Source organism: Salmo trutta, chromosome 31, assembly GCF_901001165.1.
Source record: "Salmo trutta chromosome 31, fSalTru1.1, whole genome shotgun sequence".
NCBI classification, from domain to species: Eukaryota; Metazoa; Chordata; class Actinopteri; order Salmoniformes; family Salmonidae; genus Salmo; species Salmo trutta.
Genome location: NC_042987.1, coordinates 9,525,755 through 9,552,965, shown reverse-complemented (window position 1 = coordinate 9,552,965; position 27,211 = coordinate 9,525,755). Strand labels below are relative to the sequence as shown.

The window sequence follows — 27,211 nt, the reverse complement described above, 5'->3', positions numbered from 1 at the left end:
TCATAGATAATAACAGAGAGTAGCAGCAATGCAAGTATTCTGGGTAGCCATTTGATTAGATGTTCAGGTGTCTTATGGCTTGGGGGTAGAAGCTGTTTAGAAGCCTTTTGGACCTAGACTTGGCGCTCCGGTACAGCTTGCCGTGCGGTAACAGAGAGAATAGTCTATGACTAGGGTGTCTGGAGTCGTAGAAAACTTTAGGGCCTTCCTCTGACACCGCCTGATATAGAGGTCCTGGATGGCAGGAAGCATGGCCCCAGTGATGTACTGGGCCGTACGCATTACCCTCTGTAGGGCCTTGCGGTCGGAGGCAGAGCAGTTTCCATACCAGGCACTGATGCAACCTGTCAGGATGCTCTCGATGGTGCAGCTGTAGAACCTTTTTAGGTTCTCTGCCACCCTCCAGTTGCACCAATGTCCTGCCTGTGAACTATTAGTTTAACTTAAGATCAAATCACTTTACTTCGTCTCCACTACTGACCGGCATTCTGAAGAGGCGGCATTCACTGCAATTCCTACTTTCTCCCACACTATGTTTGTATTTTTACTGGTCAAGCCACAACTGAGCGAGCCAAGTAAAATGTTTTGGTTGCACTCAACCTCTGACACCAGCACCTTTTACTACAGTCTTGGATCAACAACAAAAATATTTTATTTTTGTGGTTGAGCCATTGTTTTTCATGGTACGGGGTTGTATATTCACAACGGGCTTTAAAGGGATGATTTTCATTATATGGTTAACTATGGGAGTTTCAAAATGCAAATAGCAAAGGCTGTGCACAAGCACCGGGACTGAAAACAATGGTGATCTACCACCTGTGTGTGTGTATGACGCTCGTAGGATTGTTTGATAATTCACTATGCATACGAATATTCTAAATTCCTTCCGTATGTATTATTTTAGAATAGTAACGACGTAATATTGATAAATGATGTCACATCTGTCGTGGAAGAGAGAATGGGACCAAGGCGCAGCAGGTTGCGTGCTCAACATATTTATTATAACAATGAGAACACCACGGAAAAACAATAAACAAACTAACGACAGGAACAGAGCAGCAGGCTCAACAAAAGCAGTGCTCTCAAACAACTACCCACAAGTGACAAACAAAACACACACCTATTTATAGGACTCCCAATCAGAGGCAACTAGAAACACCTGCCTCCAATTGAGAGTCCAGCAACCAACCTACACATAGAAAAACTACCCTAGAACATACACATAGAAATACAAACAGACCAGGGACCAAAAAAAAAACGTAATACATAAATAAACTACCCTCTGCCAAGTCTTGACCAAACTACAATAACAAAATATCCTCTATACTGGTCAGGACGTGACAAATGAGTCCCCTGGAGTTTGCTAAACGGCATTGGCACTTGGAATGAAACTGGTGCGAGCTACACATTCTACCTGATCACCTCAATCGAAACATCCTATTTTTGGGGTGGATAAAACCATGAATTTGTTCAACAGTAAATTGCATTATCCACATGATTCCTGTAATAAAATGGTCTGCCCTGCCACTGGGCCTTCCTGTTTCGCTGGAGCCGGCGGCTATAATGAGTGAGTTCTGTAATGTTCACACACTCCCCCCCCCGTGAGTGTATAACATTTCAAAATGCAATTACTGGGGTAAAAAACTACTTTGGAAACAACTAGTTGTCCATATTAAAGAGAGGATGGTCAGCTTTCTGTAGGTATAACTTCGTATTTCCCAACGATCATTATTGAGCTCAAAGCACACCATCAAGATATCTGATATGGCTTTGAAATCCAAAGCGTGCAAAATTAAGCATCGGCCATCACGAGTGCACTAGGCCTCATTGCTAAGTGTTTTTAGTACATTACATTTACACTTGCGAAATGCACTCATTAAAATAACCTCTGTGATCTCCATCTTGCTAGTTAATATTTTTATTCAAGCGGATAAGGTAGTGACGTAGGCCGTGACGTGACCGCCATTGAAACCAGATCCTAGTTACGTTACCTAGGGTCAGGTGTTCAAAAAAATTTAGTATATTTTAAAACACCAGGATGGCATACTCATTGCGGCTTTTCATCTAGTACAATTCGCTGCACACGATTGAGGAAGATAATCAAGATAAGGTGATGCGCTGTACCAAAATTAACCAACGGCAGGAATCAACTCAGTCGAACATTAGATGAGGTATTCTCAGTATGAATAAACCTGGTATGTTGATATTTGTTGCTTACTGCATTCGTTTTTACGTAACAGTACGTTCTAATTAGCATGTATGATTAGTACACAGTATATAGTTTTAGTAAGTAGTAGGCAAGACAGATTTTGGACACGGCCAGTGTCAAAATATGCTGGGGAAAAGGGAAATGATTACATTTCATTGCTTCCAGTTCCAATCTGGTGCCATTGAGCCATTCATTTCAATGGAACTCATTTTTTTCCCATGAATAGCAAACCAATAACCATATTTCTAGGCTTGTGTTATAGAGACATAATTGATGTATGTATGTACTTTTGACTGTCATCTGCTTGTCCTGTATTTTAGAATGTTTTTCCAGAGGAGTTTGGTCCCAAGTATGACTCAACACTGCAGATTCTTGTGTGGGAGTTCCTGTCCAGACTGGAGAAACTGCTTCCTGCTCCAAACATTAAACAGGTATTATTTTACTGTACATCATTTGAGGTATGCATTACGGATGGGCATTTGAAAGAATCTGTACATGTACTTACATGTCAGCGTGAAAGGAGGACGAATGCAACAAGTTTATGGTATGCTATCGTTTGCTACAATTTCTGGTTGTTCTGATACAACTGAAAACAAAATGTAACATTTTCACTGCACTTGACATATATCCCACAAATAATGAGCACGTCTTAGAGTTTGAAATGTTGTCAGTGGTTTTAATGTAACCTGCTACTTAATAGAATTTGTACATTGATTATTAGCAATCAAATACAAACCTTGAATCGAGCACTTGCGCACCATACCTAGTATGCATGCGGATCTCAAGTAATTATTTGGCCCAAAGTGCCTTTGATTCCAGTCAAGACCTTGAAACGCCGTTTTTACTTTCTCCACCTCTTAGACTGCATCGTGGCTCAACCTTGCCCCTGCTCTCTTAGAGGAGTGTGTGCAGTCTGTGGCTCACCCTGAGCCATTACAGGCACTCCTCCATCACCATAAAAATGGAAAACAGTTAGACACCAATGGTAGGTGGGGTACAGGATTTGGAAATAATTGACTTTCCTGTTTGCCTGAATTTCTATATTTATGGGTAGAAATGAGGAAATGCAGGAAATGAAGAAAAAAGTTATCATTGATCTCAATAGTTATTCCTGATGTTTACTCGTGATGCTCTCCTTGTTTCTAGCTCTAAGGTCCACTGGTGGTGACTACATCCTCTCTTCACTGTCTTCCCCTTCCTCTGTGAAGGAAGAAAGTGCCTCTTACCAAACTGACCCAGAGAGACAGTCCTATCCCACCATGCAGGGATATCAAAGCCCTTTCCCATGTGATGAACCAGAGATGAGTTGGGACTGCCGAATGGCAGATTGTAGGGTCTGGACTGTAAAACCACCAGCTGGTTCTGCTTCTGTGGAGGTAGAGGTCGAGACTATAGAGGACGCAACTGATATAATGGTTAAACGCAAGACAATCGACAAAGAGTCGATAAAAGAGACTAGGAGAGAAGCTGTTCTCTGCCCTCAGACACGCAGCGGACTGAAAACCAGCCGCTTGACAGCTGCCTGTCTGCGCCGTCAGCCTGTACTGCGTTTGAACAGGCTTGACATTAGCAATATGCCATTACCCAAGTCCTTGCTAACACTGATTCTAAGGAGAGGGAGACTGCAGGCTGAGGCGACAAGACGCCCAGGACCGAAACGAAGAGGCAGAAAGAAAAAACGGAGACGAGGACGTGGCGTTGCAAATGAGAAGATTGAAACAGACACACTTGACGAAAGCGATATGCCGCTACCCAAGTCATCACTAACACTGACCCTAAAGAGAGGGATAGTGCAGGCTGAGGCAACGAGTTCCCAAGTACCGAAAAAAAGAGGCAGAAAGAAAGGACAGAAAATAGGACCTGGTATCACAAGTTTAAAGATTGAAAAGGTTGGAGTACATACGCTTGACATTAGCGATATGTCATTACCCAAGACCTCGCTAAAGCTGATCATAAGGCGAGGGAAACTGCAGGCTGAGGCAACGGACAGAAAAGAAGGACAGAAAAGACGAGGCAGAAAGAAAAAATGGAGAAGAGGACGTGGTGTCAGAAATGAGAAGACTGAAGCAAAGGGTGTGAAAAGAGAGCGGTCACCTGAAACTGAGTGAGTGTCAACTGTGTAACAGGCGTATTCAAATCCAGGCCTCAAGGTCTGCAGTGCTGCTGGTTTTCTTTTCTCCCAGGTAGTAAATTGACTTATTAATATAATTGATTGACCAGAGAATACAGTCACCTAGTGTACAGAGAGGACTGAATCGGTCCCTGATTCGAGGGGTATTAGGGGAAGGATGAAAACCAACAGTGGTGCAGACCTCAACCCAGATTTGAAGACCCCTACAGTATTGGCTACCCAGCAAACCAAAATTGGTTCTATGAAAGTTCCCAGAATATTTGTTAGGTTGCCACAAATGTTCTCATAACACAAAAACTGTCCAGTTGTACTGATGATTATATAATGTTTGTATAAAATATTCGCCTGCTGTTGCAAGAACGTTCTCAGAACGTTGCTCTTCTGAAAAACATTACTGGTACATTTTGTTATTACATAACCTGGAGAACGTTTGGGGAATGTTCTGTGGTGGTTGTTACAGATTTTGTGCACAACATTTTAGTGAATGTTAAAACATTCCAAGGATATTTCATTTAAAATACTTTCTGAACAAACAAAAAAACTGTTATGAAAAACATTATTTGAATGTTTTTGGAATGTTAACCTAATGTTATATAAAAACCCTAGCTTATGTTCTGGGAATGTTCTCAGTTCGCTGGGTAAGGGACCTTGGCAATGAACTTGACTATTGAAAATCATAACTGACTTTAATTTTGGACTCTTCTCAGGGAAGATGCCGAACCATCAGATAATGAACTTTGGACAACTGTCAATAAAGGGCCCACTGTCGATGAGTCTGGTAAGAAAAGTTCCTTAGTGAGTGTAGAGCAGTGAACGTCAAGCTCCTTAGATATACAAAACTCCTGAATAAAGAAGAAGAAACTAGAAATGACAGGCTTAAAGATGCAAAGAAAGTGGTTACTAGACCTAAATGTCCATGATATTCTGCTGTGAGAATAGCTAAGTGCTTATCATTCCATTGCGAGGTCAGTAAACACTGTCTCTGCATCTATAAGGATGCAGTACCTTGTTCTTTATTTTAGGAAAGTTCTGTATCCCTTCACTTTATTGAGCTTTGTTCAAATGTGGTCTATTCTATTTTTATCAAGCACCAGATCTGTCATACTTGTGCTCTTTTACTTTGATTGAGTTAATGTCAATATGGAGATGTCTTGCTCACTTCTCTCTTTTCAACACTAGGTGGAGTCCATGCATCTCCTCATTGTCCATCATCTCATAAGAGGGAGGAGGAATTGCAACATCCCGTACAGAACTTTCACTCAGAGGAGCACAGTGGTCATATGGCCAAAGGGCAGAACAGAGAAGAACGGTCAGAGAGTGTACCTCAGGACTCTCAAACTCCTGAGCCATCCAACAGCTCTCACAAAAGAAGCTTTCGCTCAGAGGAGCACAGAGGTCATATGGCCAAAGGGCAGAACAGAAAAGAACGCTCAGAGAGTGTACCTCAGGACTCTCAAACTCCTGAGCCATCCAACACCTCTCACAAAAGAAGCTTTCACTCAGAGGAGCACAGTGGTCTTATGGCCAAAGGGCAGAACAGGGAAGAACGCTCAGAGAGTGTACCTCAGGACTCTCAAACTCCTGAGCCATCCAACACCTCTCACAAAAGAAGCCAACGTGTCAAAGCATGCTCTTTCTGTGGCAAGACTTTCACTGACACACTTGGCTTGACAAGACACATGCGATCTCACATTGATCAGATGTCACATCAATGCACCCAGTGTGGGCAAGACTTTGAATTCAGTGAGGACTTAGAGGATCACCAGAAGCATGGCTGTGAGGAGATGAACAAAAAGGATAATAGTGAGGAAAATGGTGATGACTACTGTGGGAGAACTGTACAGCAAAAACCTGATCTGAAAAAAAACCCTGATCTAAAAAGAGACAAAAAACCTGATTTGAAAGGAGACAAAAAACCTGATTTGAAAGGAGACAAAAAACCTGATCTGAAAGGAGACAAAAAACCTGATCTGAAAGGAGACAAAAAACCTGATCTGAAAGGAGACAAAAAACCTGATCTGAAAGGAGACAAAAAACCTGATCTGAAAGGAGACAAAAAACCTGATCTGGAAGGAGACAAAAAACCTGATCTGGAAGGAGACAAAAAACCTGATCTGGAAGGAGACAAAAAACCTGATCTGAAAGGAGACAAAAAACCTGATCTGGAAGGTGACAAAAAACCTGATCCGGAAGGTGACAAAAAACCTGATCTGGAAGGAGACAAACAACCTGATCTGGAAGGAGACAAACAACCTGATCTGAAAGGAGACAAAAAACCTGATCTGAAAGGAGACACGCAAGACTGCTCCATAAAGTGCCATGTGTGCGGGAAAATAACTACTCGTATGCTGGGTTTGCGAAGGCACCTTCTAATTCACTTCAACAATGGAGCATACAAGTGCTCTGCGTGTCCAAAGACTTTTATATCAAATGCTGATTTGAGATCGCACCTGAGATCAAAAAGATCTTGCAGGGAGAAATGTTCTGATGAAGTAATTACTACCGGGCTCCACCTCAAATCTGTCCCTGGTGAGTACAAGTGTCCTTACTGTGGGGACACTTTCCAGCTCCCAGATGATCTGAGAGGACACACAAAAGACTGTTCCAGAAAGTGCCATGTGTGTGGGAAAACTACTGCTCGAATGCTGGATATGCGAAGGCACATGTTAAAACACAACAACAACGGCCCATACAAGTGCCCGGTGTGTCCAAGGACTTTTATATCCCATACTGATTTGAAGATGCACCTAAAAACAAAAAAACTTTGTAGGGAGAAATGTTCTGATGTAATGATGAATGAATTACTCTCTTCAGCAGATGGTAAATGTAGGGAAAATGTCACTGAAACAGGAGTCATGACAAGGTGCCAACAACCAAGCTCTAACAACACAGCCAGGCCTTTGAAGAGCATTGAAGAGTTCTTTGAAGAATTCTCTCATGACTTGCAGCAATCCGATAACAGCGTAAGTAGTGAAGTGAACCTGAATAGCCTGAATAGCCTCGATGAAGACTACAGTGACGAGATCAGTCAATACCAACCCATGAAGGATGTTGACCTTAATAGCCTCCATGAAGACTCCATAATGACCACTGAAGACTACAGTGACGAGATCAGTCAATACCAACCCATTAAGGATGTTGACTTGAATACCCTCCATGAAGACTACAGTCAGGCAGAGATAAGTCAATACCAACCCGTTAAGGACGTTGACCCAGAGGAGGACAGAAGGTCTGTGGATGATTCAGGGGGAAATGAGATGGCCAATGACAAAGAACCAAACTCAACCGAATGCTTAACCGAGGAGCAGGTGTCCCACACTGAGGCATGCCCTCTCCAGGATTCTCAATCAGAGACAAGCGGAGAAGTGAAGAACGAGATACAGGTGATACCGGTATCAACAATAGATACGACAATACTAAAGGCACTGCAATTTGAGGTTTTAAGAAAATGATGGACTGCAACAACTTCCTACCACTTTCCCTATATTTCATTGTATTGTATGGCCATAGCTCTCCTTAACCTGGGGCTGTATTCACAAAGTGTCTCAGAGTAGAAGGGATGTAGAATAAGTTTTTCCTTTCAGATCAGAATAACTAAGAGGAGCTGATCCTAGATCAGCATTCCTACTCTGAGAAGCATTAGGAATATGGGCCCAGATTGGAAGACAAATGGAACACCAACATGTTGCTGTTACCGAGTGAGTTCCATCTCACCCTCTCTCTGTACACAACCCTTGGCACGGAAGTCAACCGTGCTGACAGACGGAGCTTGTTACTCAATGAGAAATAGTTGCCGTGAGATCTCGGCGCGGGTGACATCACCCCATGACGGCTACCAATTCCAGCCTGCTAGTTCCACATCCACTACACTCGCTCCCTATTAGTCTGCTACAGCCGATTTGTAATCTGAGTCACGGCACCATTGAAACAGAGTGAGTTTTGTCCCCACCTGGGGGGCGAACTCTGCGTTGCCTTTGGACTGGGCTGAAATGACATTACTTTTATTTTATTTTTTTTGTTTTTTACTTAATGTAAAAATGTGACAACTATATCTTTCCCCTTTCTCTCCCTCGCTATCATTAATTATCCACTTTTATAACACTTTTATAACACGTTAATATCATGTGATGTCACTGTATACTGTAAGTTACTTTGGATAAGTGTCTACGCCGTCTAGTATTATCTATCTAGTATTATCTACATGTTTATCCACCTTGTTTTGAAGTTTACATAGGTGTGATACATTTAAATTCATTAAAGAAAACATATGAAAAGGCATGGCTTTGAGTCAGACTGTGCATTTTTATGACTATCATATATATTGTATACAGAGAGGGAAACTGCAGGCTGAGGCAACGGGTTCCCAAGGACAGAAAAGAAGAGGCAGAAAGAGAAAACAGAAAAGAGGACGTGGTGTCAGAAATGAGAAGACCGAGGCAAAGGGTGTGAAAAGAGAGCACTCACCTGAAACTGAGTGAGTGTCAGCTGTGGAACAGACGTATTCAAAATCAGGCCTCAAGGTCTGCAGTGCTGCTGGTTTTCTTTTCTCCCAGGTAGTAAATTGATTTATTAATATAATTGATTGACCAGAGAATACAGTCACCTAGTGTACAGAGAGGACTGAATCGGTCCCTGATTTGAGGGGTATTAGGGGAAGGATGAAAAACAGATTTGAATGTCGCTACAGTGGTGACTACGCTGCAGGAAGTGAAATCAAAAGCAAGCTATAATATATTGAGGGATAATTCACTTACATTTTTTTATTTTTCTACCAAGCTAAATTATTTAACGTCATTGGCAGATCATTTTGCTTATTTTAACTTTAAAAAAGGCTTAATACAAGATATGGTCCTGTGTGGCTCAGTTGGGTAGAGCATGGCGCTTGAAACACCAGGGTTGTGGGTTCAAGACCCATGGGGGACCAGTATGAAAAAGAAAAAAAATCTGAAAACGTATGCACTCACAACTAAATCGCTTTGGATTAGAGCATCTGCTAAAATGTAAATGTTATTAAGGTAAAATATATTGAAATAAGATAAATGACTTGTATTATGCCTTTTTTTTGGTTAACATAAGCCAAATGATTTGCCAATGACGTTATATAATTTAGCTTATCACTCAATATAACATATTATGGCTTGCTTAGATTTCACTTTTTGCACTGTAGGATCTTGGCAGTGAACTTACCCATTGAAAATCATACCTGACTTTCATTTTGGTCTGTCCTCAGGGAAGATGCTGAACCATCAGATAAAGAACTTTGGACCTCTGTCAATGAAAGGACCACTGTCAATGATTCTGGTAAGGAGTGTTCCTTAGTGTTTAGAACACTGAACGTCGAGCTCCTCATGCAAAACTTCTGAAATAAAGAACAAACTAGAAATGGCAGCATTAAAGATGTGGAAAAAATGGTTACTATACCTAAACGTCCGTGCTATTCATGCCTAGTGCTTATCATACCCTTGCGAGTTCAGTAAACACTTTCCCTGCGTCTACAGGGAGCTCCAAAAGTGACAGTTTTTGTATTTTGATTTTTTGTCTCTACTCTAGCACTTAGGATTTGAAATGGTACAGTGATTCCACTATGAGGTTAAAGTGTAGAGTGTCATCTTTAATTTGAGTTTTTTTTAAATCTATATCGGGTGAACAATTTAGAAATTACAACTTTTTTTTGTACATAGTGCCCCATTTTAGGGGACCAAAAGTACTGGGACAGATTCACTTATGTGTATTAAAGTAGTAAAAAGTTAAGTATTTGGTCCCATATTTATAGCACGCAATGACTACATCAAGCTTGTGACTACAAATCTGTTGGATACATTTGCTGTTTGTTTCAGTTGTGTTTCAGATGATTTTGTGCCCAATAGAAATTAATGGTAAATAGTGTATTGTGTCATTTTGAAGTCACTTTTATTGTAAATAAGAATAAATGTTTCTAAAAACTTCTACATTAATGTGGATGTTCCAATTGATTACGGATAATCCTGAATGATGTGAGAAAGTGACAGACACACAAACATAACACCCCAAAGACATGCTAGCCTCTCACCATTACAATAACAGGGGAGGTTAGCATTTTTGGGGGGTATGAAATTTGTGCGTCTGTAACTTTCTCACTCATCATTATTCAAGATTAATTCAAGATTATCATGGCAGCTAGGCTTGGGCGGTATACCATATATAGCGTTTACCGTGGTATTTGGAAATAGCCACGGGATGGTTTTTCAATACCTTTGAAACTTTTTTTAATACATTTTCATATTTGCAGCCACTTTTTAAGTCAATACCTGCAGGTCAACTTGTGCAATACGTTAGCAGATTGCGTTCTTCATTTCCCAGGTCACATTATTTTACATTATGAAGCTTATCATAGTTCCCCAGAACAGTTGAGCCAGTTATGTGTTTGTTTGTAAATAGCACAACGGGAGAAAGCGGGAGCAGGTGAGTCCAGCTGTGTATTGACAGGGGTCGCTTTTTATCTTGAAAGTCAACAGAGTGATCAGGCACGTTCAACTATAGTTTTCCTTCACAGAAAATATATTAGTGCAACACATTTGGCAGAAAATAGCTTCATTTTCATCAGATGACAACAGAAGTGCAACGCTATTTGGTTTGCAGCCACACAAGTAAATGAGCTTACAATGAAAAAGCTAAGTATTTTTTGCAAAAACGATGCATGGCCATCATATTTATAATGTTTATCACAGAAAGAATGTAGCCAGCTACATTTCCTAAAGTTAATCTTGCATTTTACCAGAGAAAAATAGCTACACATCAGTCAGAGTGCTGTCTGCTGATAGAATGCCCATTCATGAAGTCTCATCTGAGTGAATTGCAACGGAAGCAAAAAAAAATTGACTGAAATTACAATAAGAAGCATTTTAGATCTGATTTACAAAACACAGCAAGAGATTTCTTATGCGTTCTTTTTTTCCTGCGTGAAATATTAAGAATTCTGCATTAACGTGACCCCTAAGTTTAACTTGCTAATTATCGAAGTAAGTTACTGAATTAAGGGGGAATCATATTGTGTAAGATTTCTGCCGTGTTTGAGAAGTCAAAGCTCTTTGTACAGTTGCCACTGCAAGCTTTTGATTTCCTTGCATTTTTTCTCTCCATTCTTGGCCAGTCTGCTCCTCCCCCATCTTCACCAAGCAGAGCAAGCAGGCCTGTTGCCCTAGAGACTCCAGACTCCATACAGACACAGTGTGTACATTTACATTTTTACATTTAAGTCATTTAGCAGACGCTCTTATCCAGAGCGACTTACAAATTGGTGCATTCACCTTATGATATCCAGTGGAACAACCACTTTACAATAGTGCATCTAAATCTTTTAGGGGGGGGTTAGAAGGATTACTTTATCCTATCCTAGGTATTCCTTAAAGAGGTGGGGTTTCAGGTGTCTCCGGAAGGTGGTGTTTGACTCCGCTGTGTGGGACTGTGGGTCAATTAACCTTGTCGGAGTGGGTGCCCTGATTCTAGTTTGTGAGCTAGGCAGGCTACTGCCTGGAAGGTCTCCCACTCAGAAGTACGAGATGGGGAGGGGGACGGGGGTAGGTTGACCTCAAGTCTCCCCACTGGAAGCCTGAGGTAGGGGGAGCGGGGGAATCTATCAAATAGCGCACCTCTAACTTTGTACAGTACTAATGCAATTAGTTGTGCAATAATTTGGTTTGTGTGTTTCTTGTTTGAAGTGCAATAGTGTAATAATCAGGTTCTCTTCTTTATAAGTGTGTTATTCGATTTGTGTATTTGTGTGATGTAGGATTTGTGCAATTAAGTTTTATTTGTGTTTTTTTTTGTTAGCAATAGGGTAATGGGGTAATAATTCAATTCTCTTTTTTTATTTGTATTTATATACTACTACAATTTGTTTCTATTTGTCTTTGTTACTTGTTTTTGATATTTAGGAGTCTTATTTTTTAATTTATATTTATATAGTTTTAAATGTTATGATTATTTATGTGTTGTTACAAATGTCTGAATACAAATGACAGTTAGTGCAGAATGGTGCTTTTTGTTTTTGTTGGGGGGGCTGAAGGGGGGGCTCGCCCAGGGAGCCATACAAGCTAGAACCGCCACTGGGTATGACGATGTGGACATCTGGATACTGCCCAACCCTAGTAGCATCCACATTAATGTAGAAGTGTTCAGAAACATATTCCATTGTTATTTACAATAAAATAGACTCCAAAATGACACACATTATTTACCATTCATTTCAATTGAGCACAAATATTCTGAAACACTTCCAAAACAAACAGCAAATGCATCGAACAAATGTATAAAGTCAATGTGTGTTATGAACATGGGACCAAATACTTAACTTTTTAATACACATACAAGTGAATTTGTTCCAATACTTTTGGTCCCTTAAAATAGGACTATGTACAAAAAGTGCTGCCATTTCTAAACGGTTCAAACGATATGGATGAAAATACCCTCAAATTAAAGCTGACAGTCTGCACTTTAACCTCATAGACATTGTATTATTTCAAATCCAAAGTGCAGGAGTACAGAACCAAAACAAACACAAAATTGTCACTGTCCCAATACCTTTGGAGCTCACTGATGGTTTTTTTTGTGGAATTTTCTGCATCACTTCACTTTATTCTATTCGTACCTGCATTGAGTTGTGTTCTATTCTATTGTTATGAATCACTGGATCTGTCTTGTTTTCTGACTGAGTTCATGTCAATTTTTAGATGTTTTTCCTACTTCTTGATGTTTATTTGAGGAAAGTTCAGTATCCCTTTACTGTATTAAGCTTCAAGCACTAAGCTGTTCTCTTTGACTTTGATTGAGTTCATGTCAATATGGAGATGTCTTGCTCACTTCTCTCTTTTCAACACTAGGTGGAGTCCATGCTTCTCCTCATTGTCCATCATCTCATAAAAAGGAGGAGGAATTGCAACAGCCCATACAGAACTTTCACTCAGAGGAGCACAGTGGTCTTATGGCCAAAGGGCAGAACAGAGAAGAACGCTCAGAGAGTGTACCTCAGGACTCTCAAACTCCTGAGCCATCCAACACCTCTCACAAAAGAAGCCAACGCATCAAAGCATGCTCTTTCTGTGGCAAGACTTTCACTGAAACACTTGGCTTGACAAGACACATGCGATCTCACATTGAGCAGAGATCACATCAATGCACCCAGTGTGGGCAAGACTTTGAATTCAGTGAGGACTTAGAGGATCACCAGAAGAGTAGCTGTGAGGAGAAGAAGAATCAGGATGGAGGGAACAATAACGAGAACGGCGAGGACAATGGGGATGACTACTGTGGAGAAAGTGTCCAGCAAAAAACTGAATTGAAAAAAAATCGTGATCTGCAAGGAGACCTAAAACAACATGTAAAAGGAGACACGCAAGACTGCTCCATAAAGTGCCATGTGTGCGGGAAAATAACTACTCGTATGCTGGGTTTGCGAAGGCACCTTCTACTTCACTTCAACAATGGAGCATACAAGTGCTCTGCGTGTCCAAAGACTTTTATATCAAATGCTGATTTGAGATCGCACCTGAGATCAAAAAGATCTTGCAGGGAGAAATGTTCTGATGAAGTAATTACTACCGGGCTCCACCTCAAATCTGTCCCTGGTGAATACAAGTGTCCTTACTGTGGGGACACTTTCCAGCTCCCAGATGATCTGAGAGGACACACAAAAGACTGTTCCAGAAAATGCCATGTGTGTGGGAAAACCATCTCGAAGGTATGTGACACGCGAAGGCACATGTTAAAGCACTACAACAACGGCCCCATCAAGTGCCCGGTGTGTCCGAAGACTTTTATATTCCATACTGATTTGAAGACGCACCTGAAAATGAAAATACTTTGTAGGGAGAAATGTTCTGATGTGATGGCGAAGGAATTACTGTCTTCCGTAGATGATAGATCTAGGAATCTTTTTCATGAAACAGGTGTCATGACAAGGTGCCAACAATCAAGCTCCAGCAACACAGGTGGGCCTTCAAAGATCGGGCCTGTGTTGGGTTTGAAGAGCTTTGAAGAGTTCTTTGAAGAGCTCTCTCATGACTCCGATATCAGCATGAGTAGTGATGTTAACCTGAATAGCCTCCATGAAGACTACAGTCAGGAGGTCAGTCAATACCAAACAATAAAGGACATTGATCAATCCAACCCTGGTGAATACAAGTGTCCTCACTGTGGGGACACTTTCCAGTTCCCACATGATCTGAAAGGACACACAAAAGACTGTTCCAGAAAGTGCCATGTTTGTGGGAAAACAACTTCGAAGACATGTGACATGCGAAGGCACATGTTAAAACACTACGATGGCCCCATGAAGTGCCCGGTGTGTCCAAAGACTTTTATATTCCATACTGATTTGAAGAAGCACCTGAAAACTAAAAGACTTTGTAGGGAGAAATGTTCTGATGTAATGGTAAAGGAATTACTGTCTACAGTAGATGGTAGATGTAGGAAAAACGTCAGTGAAACAGGAGTCATGACAAGGTGCCAACAATCAAACAGTTTGAAGAGCTATGAAGAGTTCTTTGAAAAGCTCACTCATAACTCAGATAAGAGCATGAGTAGTGGTGTGAACCTCTATAGCCATGAAGACTACAGTCGGGAGATCAGTCAATACCAACCCATGAAGGATGTTGACCTGAATAGCCTCCACGAAGACTACAGTGATGAGATCAGTCAATACCAACCCATTTAAGGACATTGACGCAGATGAGGACAATAAGTCTTTGGATGATTCAGGGGGGAATGAGATGCCCAATTGTCACACCTTGGACGAAAGGGGCTGTGACTAAACTCAGTCAGTATCATAGATCAGACCACACCACCCTATGTTTACACTAAGAATAGGGAGCTCTGAATAACAGTTCTACCATAGACAACACTGGTTCTTTTGGGTTTGAGTAGAAGAACATGGAAGAATGGTCAATCTCAGTTTCCATGAACCACATTAGCGTAAGCTTTTGTTCAGCACAAGATGGAGGATACACCATAAAACAAGTAACACCATCAAATAACAAAAACAGGTTTGAGTTCAGGTGGAAGGTAATACTTCTCTTAGTAAAACCAAGGCTTCCGAAGGAGCTCTGACACAGCTTCAACACAAACACAGCTTCCCTCTAACCTGCACCTTCCCCAAGGCGGCCGCACCCCAAACAGAATTATAAAGGGGCAGGGAAACACAGGGAGACAATCACATCTTTCATTTAATCACGGAGTTAACAAATACTACATTTGGAGCACCTGGGCCAAAGCATGTACAGTATAGGGCATTCATCACACCTGTGACACAATAAAAAGGAACCAAACTCGACCAACGGCTTAACAGGGAAACACTGACCCAAGCCCTCTCCAGTATTCAATCTGAGAGAAGAATGAGATACAGGTGATACCAACCTGGTCTCAGTATTTCGTATTATTCTTTACGTAAATTCGAGACACCCCATTTAGTGTGATATGTTACATTTCGAATGGTATGTACAGTTGAAGTCGGAAGTTTACATACACTTAGTTTGGAGTCATTAAAACTCGTTTTTCAACCACTCCACAATTTCTTGTTAAACTATAGTTTTGGCAAGTCGGTTAGGACATCTACTTTGTGTATGACACAAGTCATTTTTCCAACAATTGTTTACAGACAGATTATTTCACTTATAATTCACAGTATCACAATTCCAGTGGGTCAGAAGTTTACATACACTAAGTTGCCTGTGCCTTTAAACAGCTTGAAAAATTCCAGAAAATGATGTCATGGCTTTAGAAGCTTCTGATAGGCTAATTGACATAATTTGTGTCAATTGGAGGTGTACCTGCGGATGTATTTCAAGGCCTACCTTCAAACTCAGTGCCTCTTTGCTTGACATCATGGGAAAATCAAAAGAAATCAGCCAAGACCTCAGAAAAAGAATTGTAGACCTCCACAAATCTGGTTCATCCTTGGGAGCAATTTCCAAACGCCTGAAGGTACCACGTTCATCTGTACAAACAATAGTATGCAAGTATAAACACCATTGGACCACACAGCCGTCCTACCGCTCAGGAAGGAGATGTGTTCTGTCTCCTAGAGATGAACGTACTTTGGTGCGAAAAGTGCAAATCAATCCCAGAACAACAGCAAAGGACCTTGTGAAGATGCAGGAGGAAACGGGTACAAGAGTATCTGTATCCACAGTAAAACGAGTCCTATATCGACATAACCTGAAAGGCCGCTCAGCAAGGAAGAAGCCACTGCTCCAAAATTGCCATAAAAAAGCCAGACTACTGTTTGCAACTGCACATGGGACAAAGATCGTACTTTTTGGAGAAATGTTCTCTGGTCCGATGAAACAAAAATAGAACTGTTTGGCCATAATGACCATTGTTATGTTTGGAGGAAAAAGGGGGAGGCTTGCAAGCCGAAGAACACCATTCTAACCGTGAAGCACAACATCCCAACCGTGAAGCACGGGGGTGGCAGCATCATGTTGTGGGGGTGCTTTGCTGCAGGAGGGACTGGTGCACTTCACAAAAAGATGGCATCATGAGGAGGAAAATTATGTGGATATATTGAAGCAACAACTCAAGACATCAGTCAGGAAGTTAAAGCATGGTCGCAAATGGGTCTTCCAAATGGACAATGACCCCAAGCATACTTCCAAATTTGTGGCAAAATGGCTTAAGGACTACAAAGTCAAGGTATTGGAATGGCCATCACGAAGCCCAACCTCAATCCTATAGAAAATGTGTGGGCAGAACTGAAAAAGCGTGTGCAAGCAAGGAGGCCTACAAACCTGACTCAGTTACACCAGCTCTGTCAGGAGGAATGGGCCAAAATTCAGTCAACTTATTGTGGGAAGCTTGTGGAAGGCTACCCAAAACGTTTGACCCAAGTTAAACAATTTAAAGGCAATGCTACCAAATACTAATTGAGTGTATGTAAACTTCTGACCCACTGGGAATGTGATGAAAGAAATAAAAGCTGAAAAAAATTATTCTCTCTACTATTATTCTGACATTTCACATTCTTAAAATAAAGCGGTGATCCTAACTGACCTAAGACAGTGAATTTTTACTTGGATTAAATGTCATGAATTTTGAAAAACTGAGTTTAAATGTATTTGGCTGAGGTGTATGTAAACTTCCGACTTCAACTGTATTTGAATGTCCATCATCCATTTCATATGATATGTTACGAATAACAATTCGTATATGTTATGGATTTGCAAAACTTAAAATATTTGTAACAAATTTGCAAAATGTACAATATGTTACGAATTTGCAAAACGGATGATATGTTACGAATTCCAATTTGTTGTGGCTGACATTAGCTAGGTGGCTAATGCTAATGTTTGCTAGCTGGAAAACGTAGGCCAGGGTTTAGGTTTAGGAGTTAGGTTAAAGGGTCAAGTTTAGGGTTAGCTAACATGCAAAGTAGCTAAAAAGTAGTAAGTAGATGAAAAGTTGCCAAAATGCTAAACTTATCCATGATGATATTCAAACATGCAATCTTTGGGTTGCTAGATGTTTGCGTTATACGCCCACCCATCCACCCTGACCAACCACCATCCTTCCATTTTTTTCCGTCAAGAAATCTTCTGTCTTACGTAACCATGCCAAAACCTTAATTTCAGGGTCACAGATTTTACATTTAGTATGTTATGTCTGGTCTATGAGACCAGGCTGGTGATACCAGTAACTACAGTAGATACAACTAACTATACTAAAGGCACAATCATTTGAGGTTGACATTTATTTACAGAAACAACTTCCCTATATGCCTTTGTTTTTTTGTAGATGTTGTTATAGTATAGGTTAGGTAGTTAAGTTGTAGGAACACAAAATAAAAAGGGGGAAAGAAATATAAAAAGTTTGGAAAATTTCTGGAAAATACATAGTCGTGACTATGTGAGTTAAAAAAAATCTATTTTATTTTTGGAGGATGTGTTATGGGGAAGGTGTTTGTTATTTAAGTAAGCATGAACACACTTGGACACTACACTGGCATTTCCACACTCCATCCCCAGGGGGCAGCAGCAACTGGGTCCAGATGCTGAGCAAGGCTTTGATAAACCCACAGGTGCAGGTAATCAGGAGGATTTTCAAACCGTGAGAGTGCGGTGCCATTTTTTGTTTGAGTTACCTTTTTAGTTTTGGGCATGCCTTACTGTACTATCGTTTTTGTATATATTTATTTTCTCACCATGAACTGGACAAGTCAAGAATCAGCTTGGGCTGCCGACCCAAGGAATCATTACTGAGCTGGACCAAGGTAAGGTTGCTGTCTCTAGGGGGCACATGCAAACAACACAGTTTGCATACTCTTACTTATTACATAAATGCACACATTACATCAGGTTACAGACTATTTAGCTAGGCCTAGGACCCCTAGACATAATGAGTGTAGCAAAATCAGTAGGGTAGTTAATCGGTTTCATAACATAATTGGAGCTCGTCCAGGCATAAATGTTGGCATTTTCGGTGCTCATGTGGGGCAGGTGTTAAGTCTGGGTGGATTTGAACCGGTTTGGTATTGTGGTGCATTTGTTAAGAAAGTTGGTAGCAAGTGTTTGTGTCGAGCTCGCAGTTTGTTAGTTAGCAAGATAGCTGATATTATTGGTCAACAAAACATTTTGGGCTGTCGGCCAAGAGGTTAGTCCAATTGTTTCCAGCTGGTATTTGTTATCTACTGTAGGGCTGGTGAGTGTTTTGCTCGTGGGCCGGAACATTTTCTGTTGAGTTAATTACTAGTTAATTACCAAGTTTTTCTGTGGTAAACTGTTGAATATTTGCCTGTTGAAAACCACAACTTCCTACTAAGTCCCACTGTTTGTGCTGCTTGATTTGATTTCTCTCACAAAAAATGGAATTCAAATAATTGAATCAGTCAATTAGTTTTTTTAAACTGAAAATAAACCAACATTTCGGCTAATCCCTCAGCACTAGTGTACATATTGGTATCTTAGTTAAGAAAGTTTTATTAAAATAAAAAATAATGATTAAAAGTTTGAAAAAATTCAGGAAAATAGATAGTGGTGACTGAGGTTTTCTTATCTTGTTGGGGCAGGTGTTCTGGAATATGTTTGGTAGTTAAGTAAGTAGGCCGATGACCTCTGGACATCATGAGTGTAGCAAATTCAGTAGGCTAGTTAATCGTTCGTAACAATGTGTAGGAATAGGAGTATGGCTGTAGCTCTCCTAAACCTGGGCTCCTATTCTCAGAGTAGGAGTGTTGATCTATGATCAGTTTTGCCTTTCAGATCATAATAAATAAGATAGGGAGGACTTGATCCTAGATCAGCACTCATACTCTAAGATAAACTTTAGAAGGCAAATGAAGCATCAACATGTCGCTGTAGAGAATTCCATCGCCACCCTCAGTACACAACACTTGGCACTGAAGTCAACTGTACTGACAGACCAAGCTTGTGACTGAGAAACAATTGACTTAACATAATAATAATATCCATTTAGCAAATGCTTTTATCCAAAGCGACTTAGTGAGGGTGACTTCACAGCATGATGGCTACTAGTTCCAGCCAGCTACTGTAGTTTCACAAACACTACATTCGCCTACTAGAGCCAACTGCAATCCAAGTTAGGGCAGAGTAAGTTCTGTGCCACCCGGAATGAAAACTCTTGGTTGGCTCTGGACTGAGCTGGTGACATTTGTTTTTTGTTTGTTTTTGTTTTTACTTTGTCAAAATGTGACAACTAAATCCCATCTTTCCCTTTCTCTGCCTCTCTTTATCATTATCCACTTTTATAACATGATTATAATACTTATCATGTATTGTCACTATACACTTTGGATAAAAGCTATGGGTTGCCACTGGACCGGGCTGAAGCGACCATCGTTTTTTGTTTGTTGTTTTTGAACTATGGGACGCAAACTCTTGGTTGGCTCTCGACTGAGCTAAAGTGAAGTTCCTTTTTTTGTTTGTTTTTGTTTTTACTTTGCGTCAAAATGTGACAACTATATATCTCTTCGTTCTCCTTTCTGTCCCTCTATATCATTATTATCCACTTTTATAGCATGTTTATAATACTTAAATATTATGTAAAGTCACTGTACACTGTAAGTTACTTTGGATAAAAGCTTCTACGACTTGGAATTATCTACATGTTTATACATCTTGTTTTCAAGTTCACATTGGTGTGATACATTTAATGTATTAAAGAAGAAAAATGGAAAAGCGTGGCTTTGGAGAGTGCATTTTTATGACTAATATATACAGTGCGGTGGCGGTCGGTGACGTTTTAAGATGAGGGAGGACCATTCATATTCCATTCACCCAGTTCCTTGTAATTTTCCCTATACCCATCATGATGTTGCTACAACCTAGCCTATGAATTAAAGTTTACAACGTAGGTGCACACAGGTCGAGAGAAAAATTTGAGGTGCTGGACAGTGACACATGGACAGACTGTGACGCATTCAATACCGCCATGCACACTCGTGCCTACATCTAGCTGATCTAGGGTGTAATCATTAGTTGCAAACGAGAGTTTCTATTGGACAAATTCAGGTATGTTATCCCCTTCCGTTTGCTTCTATTTAATAAATGTTTTTCAACAATCGGCGGAATGAATACATCCCTGATCACAGGTAAAAACAGTTCACTTTCATAGCCGCCACGTATTCCGTCTCGCATCTACATGCTCTCCTCCTCTCACCTTTTCCCTTCGCTTGTGGACTTCAATGTGCAACACATCAGCTGTATATGACCAGGCGAAAAAACCTTTCCAAGTAAAACCATATCATAACCGCTTCCCACAGCCTACATCATTGTCACCATATTAGCTAAAGTAATGTCATAGTCAACATAGCTAATAGAACTAACACGTTAGTAAACCCGTTACAAGCTCTATTTTCATCTCATCTGACCATAGCACCGCCTGAAGTTTGCTAAATGGCTTTGGCACTTGGATTGGAACCAGTGCTTTGATCAAATTACATGAAAATAGAGGCCTTTGGCCACACACACCAGCAGTGAGTTTGTCATTCAAAAGAACAATGCATAGGCAGAAAATACCTCAACCCTACTGTAAAATATGGTGGTGGAGCTTTGATGTTATGGGGCTATTTTGCTACAGCTGGTCCTGGGGCCCTTGCTAAGGTCAACAGCATCATGAACTTTACCAAGTACCAGGACATTTAGCCAAAAACCTAGATGCCTCTGCCAGGAGGCTGAAAGTTGGCCGCAAGTGGATCTTCCAGCAAGACAACCCATGTCTACCTCAGATCAGCCTTTCAGAATAGTACTAAAAACAAAATAAATGAACCAAAAATAACCCATATTAACATATGTAGCCTGCAAAACAAGGTTCATGAAATTGACAATTTACTAACATCAGAATATTTTTATATTCTAGCCATCTCTGAAACACACATAATTCCCTTGATGCAGTAGTAGCTATACATAGTTATACAGGAAAGATGGAAATGCAAATGAAGGAGGTGTTGCTATATACACTGAACAAAAATATAAACGCAACATGCAACAATTAGAAAGATTTTACTGAGTTACAGTTCACATAAGGAAATCAGTCAACTGAAATACATACATTAGGCCCTAATCTATGGATTTCACGACTGGGAATAGATAGCTTTAAACATTTTTTTAAAAAGGTAGTGGTGTAGATCAAAAAACCAGTCAGTATCTGGTGTGACCACCATTTCCCTCATGCAGCGCGACACATCTCCTTCGCGTAGAATTGATCAGGCTGTTGATTATGGCCTGTGGAATGTTGTCCCATTCCTATTCAATAGCTGTGCAAAGTTGCTGGATATTGGAGGGAACTGGAACATGCTGTCGTACACGTCGACCCAGAGGATCCCTAACATGCTCAATGTCTGGTGAGTATGCAGGAAATGGAAGAACTGGGTGTGCAGACTATTTCAGCTTCCAGGAATTGTGTACAGATCCTTATGACATGGGGCCGTGCATTATCATGCTGAAACATGAGGTGATGGCAGCGAATAAATGGCACGACAATGGGCTTCAGGATCTCATCTCAGTATCTCTGTGCATTGAAATTGCCGTTGATAAAATGCAATTGTGTTCGTTGTCTATAGCTTATGCCTGCCAATACCATAAACCCACCGACACCATAGGGCACTCTGTTGACAACGTTGACATCAGCAAACCCCTCACCCACACGTCTGCCATCTGCCCGGTACAGTTGAAACCAGGACTCATCCGTGAAGAGCACACTTCTCCACTGTGCCAGTGGCCATCGAAGGTGAGCATTTGCACACTGAAGTCGGTTACGACGCCGAACTGCGGTCAGGTCAAGACCCTGGTGAGGATGACAAGCATGCAGATGAGCTTCCCTGAGACAGTTTCTGACAGTTTGTGCAGAAATTCTTCAGTTGTGCAAACCTACAGTTTCATTAGCTGTCTGGGTGGCTGGTCTCAGACGATCCCGCAGGTTAAGAAGCCAGATATGGAGGTCCTGGGCTAGCATGGTTACACATGGTCTGCGGTTGTGAGGCAGGTTCGACGTACTGCCAAATTCTCTAAAATGACGACGGAGGTGGCTTATGGTAGAGAAATTAACATTCAATTCTCTGGCAACAGCTCTGGTGGACATTCCTGCAGTCAGCATTGCAATTACATGCTCCCTCAAAACTTGAGACATCTGTGGCATTGTGTTGTGTGACAGAACTGCACATTTTAGAGTGGCCTTTTATTGTTCCCGGCACAAGGTGCACCTGTGTAATGATCATGCTGTTTAATCAGCTTCTTGATATGCCACACCTGTCAGGTGGATGGATTATCTTGGCAAAGGTGAAATGCTCACTAACAAGGATGTAAACAAATTTGTGCAGAAAATTTGAGAGAAATAAGCTTTTTGTGCGTATGGAACATTTTGGGGATCTTTTATTTCAGTTCATGAAACATGGGACCAACACTTTACATGCTCCTTTTTTTCAGTGTATGTCCAGAGTCATATTCCTGTTAGGCTGAAAGACAATCTCGTCACATGATGGCTACAGGTTCATCTGCCTTACGTGAAGCCTATTCTCGTAGGAAGTTGCTAAAAGTCAGTATTTGGACTATATGTGTGAAATGTATGTGATATCAACAGAGGTATATATTCTGGGTGACATAAAAATTGACTGGTTGTCATCAAGCTGTCCACTCAAAAAAGCTTTAAGCTTTAACTGTAAGGTTCATTTTTTCTTTTCTTAGTCAACCTTGTGTTCTTTTTCTTTGTGTTCTGGAACGTAGCCCTGTTTCTTTGTGTTCTGGAACGTAGCCCTGTTTCTTTGTATTCTGGAACGTAGCCCTGTTTCTTTGTGTTCTGGAACGTAGCCCTGTTTCTTTGTGTTCTGGAACGTAGCCCTGTTTCTTTGTGTTCTGGAACGTAGTCCTGTTTCTTTGTGTTCTGGAACGTAGCCCTGTTTCTTTGTGTTCTGGAACGTAGCCCTGTTTCTTTGTATTCTGGAACGTAGCCCTGTTTCTTTGTGTTCTGGAACGTAGCCCTGTTTCTTTGTGTTCTGGAACGTAGTCCTGTTTCTTTGTGTTCTGGAACGTAGCCCTCTTTCTTTGTGTTCTGGAACGTAGTCCTGTTTCTTTGTATTCTGGAACGTAGCCCTGTTTCTTTGTGTTCTGGAACGTAGTCCTGTTTCTTTGTATTCTGGTACGTAGCCCTGTTTCTTTGTGTTCTGGAACGTAGTCCTGTTTCTTTGTATTCTGGAACGTAGCCCTGTTTCTTTGTGTTCTGGAACGTAGCCCTGTTTCTTTGTGTTCTGGAACGTAGCCCTGTTTCTTTGTGTTCTGGAACGTAGCCCAGTTTCTTTGTGTTCTGGAACGTAGCCCTGTTTCTTTGTATTCTGGAACGTAGCCCCGTCTTTCATTTTTGTTCATTGATTTCACCTGGGTGGCCATTTCATTGATTGTTCAGCAGTCTTATGGCATGGGGGTAGAAGCTGTTAAGGAGCCTTTTGGACTTAGACTTGGTGCTCCGGTACTGCTTGCCGTGCGGTAACAGAGATAACAGTCTATGACTTGAAACTTTAACAAACTTGAAGCATTTATGAAATTGCTCCTTCCTGTTACTGATAGGCATGCGCCCATCAAGAAACTGACCGTTAGAACCGCCAAATCCGCATGGATAGATGATGAATTGAAACTGTATGGCTGAGAGGGAAGAGGCAAAGGGAATAGCAAATAAGTCTGAAACACAGCACATTCTCAAACATACAGTAAATTAAGAAATCACTTAACTAAGCTTAACAAAAAGAAAAACTATACTATGGAACAAATATAAATTATATAAAGAATGACAGTAAAATGCTCTGGAGTACCTTAAATGAAATTGTAGGCAAAAAAGTTAACTCTGCTCCATCTTTCATTGAGGCAGATGGCTTGCCAACCATTTAATAACTTTTTTGTTGACACGATTAGCATGACATGCAAAGAACAAACGCTGAGCATTCATATTCATGCGTAACAGACCAAATAATTAATTACAAGCACTGTAGTTTTGAGTTCTGCACAGTTGGTGTTAAAGAGGTGAAAAATTTGTTGCCATCTATCAATAAGGACAAGCCACCTGGTACCAACAACCTGGGTGGTAGGTAAATTGCTGAAGTTGGTAGCGGAATACATTGCGACTTTTGTTTGCCACATCTTCAATTTAAGCCTAGAAGATGATGTGTGCCCTCAAGACTGGAGGGGGGCAAAGGTCATTCCGCTGCCCAAGAATAGCAAAGCACCCTTTAATGGTTCAAACAGCCAACCAATCAGCTCGTTACCGGTGCTTAGCAAACTTTTGGAAAAAACGTTTGACCAAATACCTTCGGTTTGACAAATTATTTTGACCAATTATTTTATAGAAAACTAAATTAACAAACTTTCAGCATGCTATAGGGAAGGGCACTCAACATGCTTAACACTGACACAAATGACTGATGATTGTCTGAAAGAAATTAATAATAAGATTTTGGGAGATGTTTTGTTAGATTTCAGTTTTTGATATCATTGATCATAACCTATTGCTGAAAAAACGTAGGTATTTTATTAGCATCCATATTAGCTGTTGCAAAAGCAGCAGCTACTCTTCCTGGGGTCCACGCAAAACATTACATAATACAGAACATTAATAGACAAGAACAGCTCAAAGACAGAACTAAATACATTTTTTTATGGATGGAAAGTTACCTACAGTGAGGGAAAAAAGTATTTGATCCCCTGCTGATTTTGTACGTTTTCCCACTGACAAAGAAATGATCAGTCTATAATTTTAATGGTAGGTTTATTTGAACAGTGAGAGACAGAATAACAACAAAAAAATCCAGAAAAACGCATGTCAAAAATGTTATAAATTGATTTGCATTTTAATGAGGGAAATAAGTATTTGACCCCTCTGCAAAACATGACTTAGTACTTGGTGGCAAAACCCTTGTTGGCAATCACAGAGGTCAGATGTTTCTTGTAGTTGGCCACCAGGTTTGCACACATCTCAGGAGGGATTTTGTCCCACTCCTCTTTGCAGATCATCTCCAAGTCATTAAGGTTTTGAGGCTGACGTTTGGCAACTCGAACCTTCAGCTCCCTCCACAGATTTTCTATGGGATTAAGGTCTGGAGACTGGCTAGGCCACTCCAGGACCTTAATGTGCTTCTTCTTGAGCCACTCCTTTGTTGCCTTGGCCATGTGTTTTGGGTCATTGTCATGTTGGAATACCCATCCACGATCCATTTTCAATGCCCTGGCTGAGGGAAGGAGGTTCTCACCCAAGATTTGACGGTACATGGCCCCGTTCATCGTCCCTTTGATGCGGTGTAGGGTGGCATTTCTTTGGGGGGGCCGCACAGCCCTCCATGTGCTCGCCAGAGGTAGCCCGAGATGAGATCCTCAGACCCCTTGTGAGACCATATGCTGGTGCGGTTGGCCCTGGGTTCCTCCTAATGCAAGACAATGCTAGACCTCATGTGGCTGGAGTGTGTCAGCAGTTCCTGCAAGAGGAAGGCATTGATGCTATGGACTGGCCCGCCCATTCCCCAGACCTGAATCCAATTGAGCACATCTGGGACATCATGTCTCGCTCCATCCACCAACGCCACGTTGCACCACAGACTGTCCAGGAGTTGGCGGATGCTTTAGTCCAGGTCTGGGAGGAGATCCCTCGGGAGACCATTCGCCACCTCATCAGGAGCATGCCCAGGCGTTGTAGGGAGGTCATACAGGCACGTGGAGGCCACACACACTACTGAGCCTCATTTTGACTTGTTTTAAGGACATTACATCAAAGTTGGATCAGCCTGTAGTGTGGTTTTCCACTTTAATTTTGAGTGTGACTCCAAATCCAGACCTCCATGAGTTGATAAATTGGATTTCCATTGATTATTTTTGTGTGATTTTGTTGTCAGCACATTCAACTATGTAAAGAAAAAAGTATTTAATAAGATTATTTCTTTCATTCAGATCTAGGATGTGTTATTTTAGTGTTCCCTTTATTTTTTTAAGCAGTGTATATTTTCACTAACTCACCTTCAGAAAGCTCCATTAGGATGGATTCACAGATGATCTTTTAGCTGTTCTGGGCTGATAACTCTTCTGGCTGTTGGCCTGGTGTCTGGAGTTGCGCTTTAGCCTTTCGTACAGAATGGCTAGTATCTGTTTCACTAGTCTCGCTCCACCGTCGTGTCTCTAACGAGAGATATTCTGCATTGAGCTTACAGAGCGGGGGTGCCATTTTTTCGGGCGACATCCTGTATGCAAAAATGGTCATATAAAGTACCCCCGAATGTCTAGAGACCCAAACACCACAGGCGAGTGTCTCGACATATTCTGTCTGCCGGTATTGCATTTATGCTTCATAGCACAGCTTGGGGGGCGCTGATTAGAAATAACATATGTTTTAAACCGTAGGAGGTTGTCTAGACAAGA

At 41.1% G+C, this 27,211-nt stretch overlaps 1 protein-coding gene across 2 annotated transcripts in view; it reads left to right on the top strand.

Annotated features, from left to right (window-relative positions):
* Positions 1-15,625, top strand: part of LOC115169455 (uncharacterized) — a 28,822-nt gene extending 13,197 nt beyond the window's left edge. The window contains exons 5-13 of one of the 2 annotated variants that reach the window (XM_029725092.1): positions 2,530-2,640; positions 3,071-3,194; positions 3,356-4,313; positions 5,048-5,118; positions 5,520-7,723; positions 8,672-8,814; positions 9,571-9,641; positions 11,470-11,546; positions 13,199-13,560. In XM_029725092.1, the coding sequence (XP_029580952.1) occupies positions 2,530-2,640; positions 3,071-3,194; positions 3,356-4,313; positions 5,048-5,118; positions 5,520-7,723; positions 8,672-8,814; positions 9,571-9,641; positions 11,470-11,546; positions 13,199-13,450 (4,011 nt within the window). In that variant the 3' untranslated portion in view covers positions 13,451-13,560. Of the gene's footprint in view, positions 1-2,529; positions 2,641-3,070; positions 3,195-3,355; positions 4,314-5,047; positions 5,119-5,519; positions 7,724-8,671; positions 8,815-9,570; positions 9,642-11,469; positions 11,547-13,198; positions 13,561-13,702 lie in introns of those variants that run through there. The other variant, XM_029725093.1, reaches the window with a different exon arrangement.
* Positions 15,626-27,211: the final 11,586 nt, after the last annotated feature.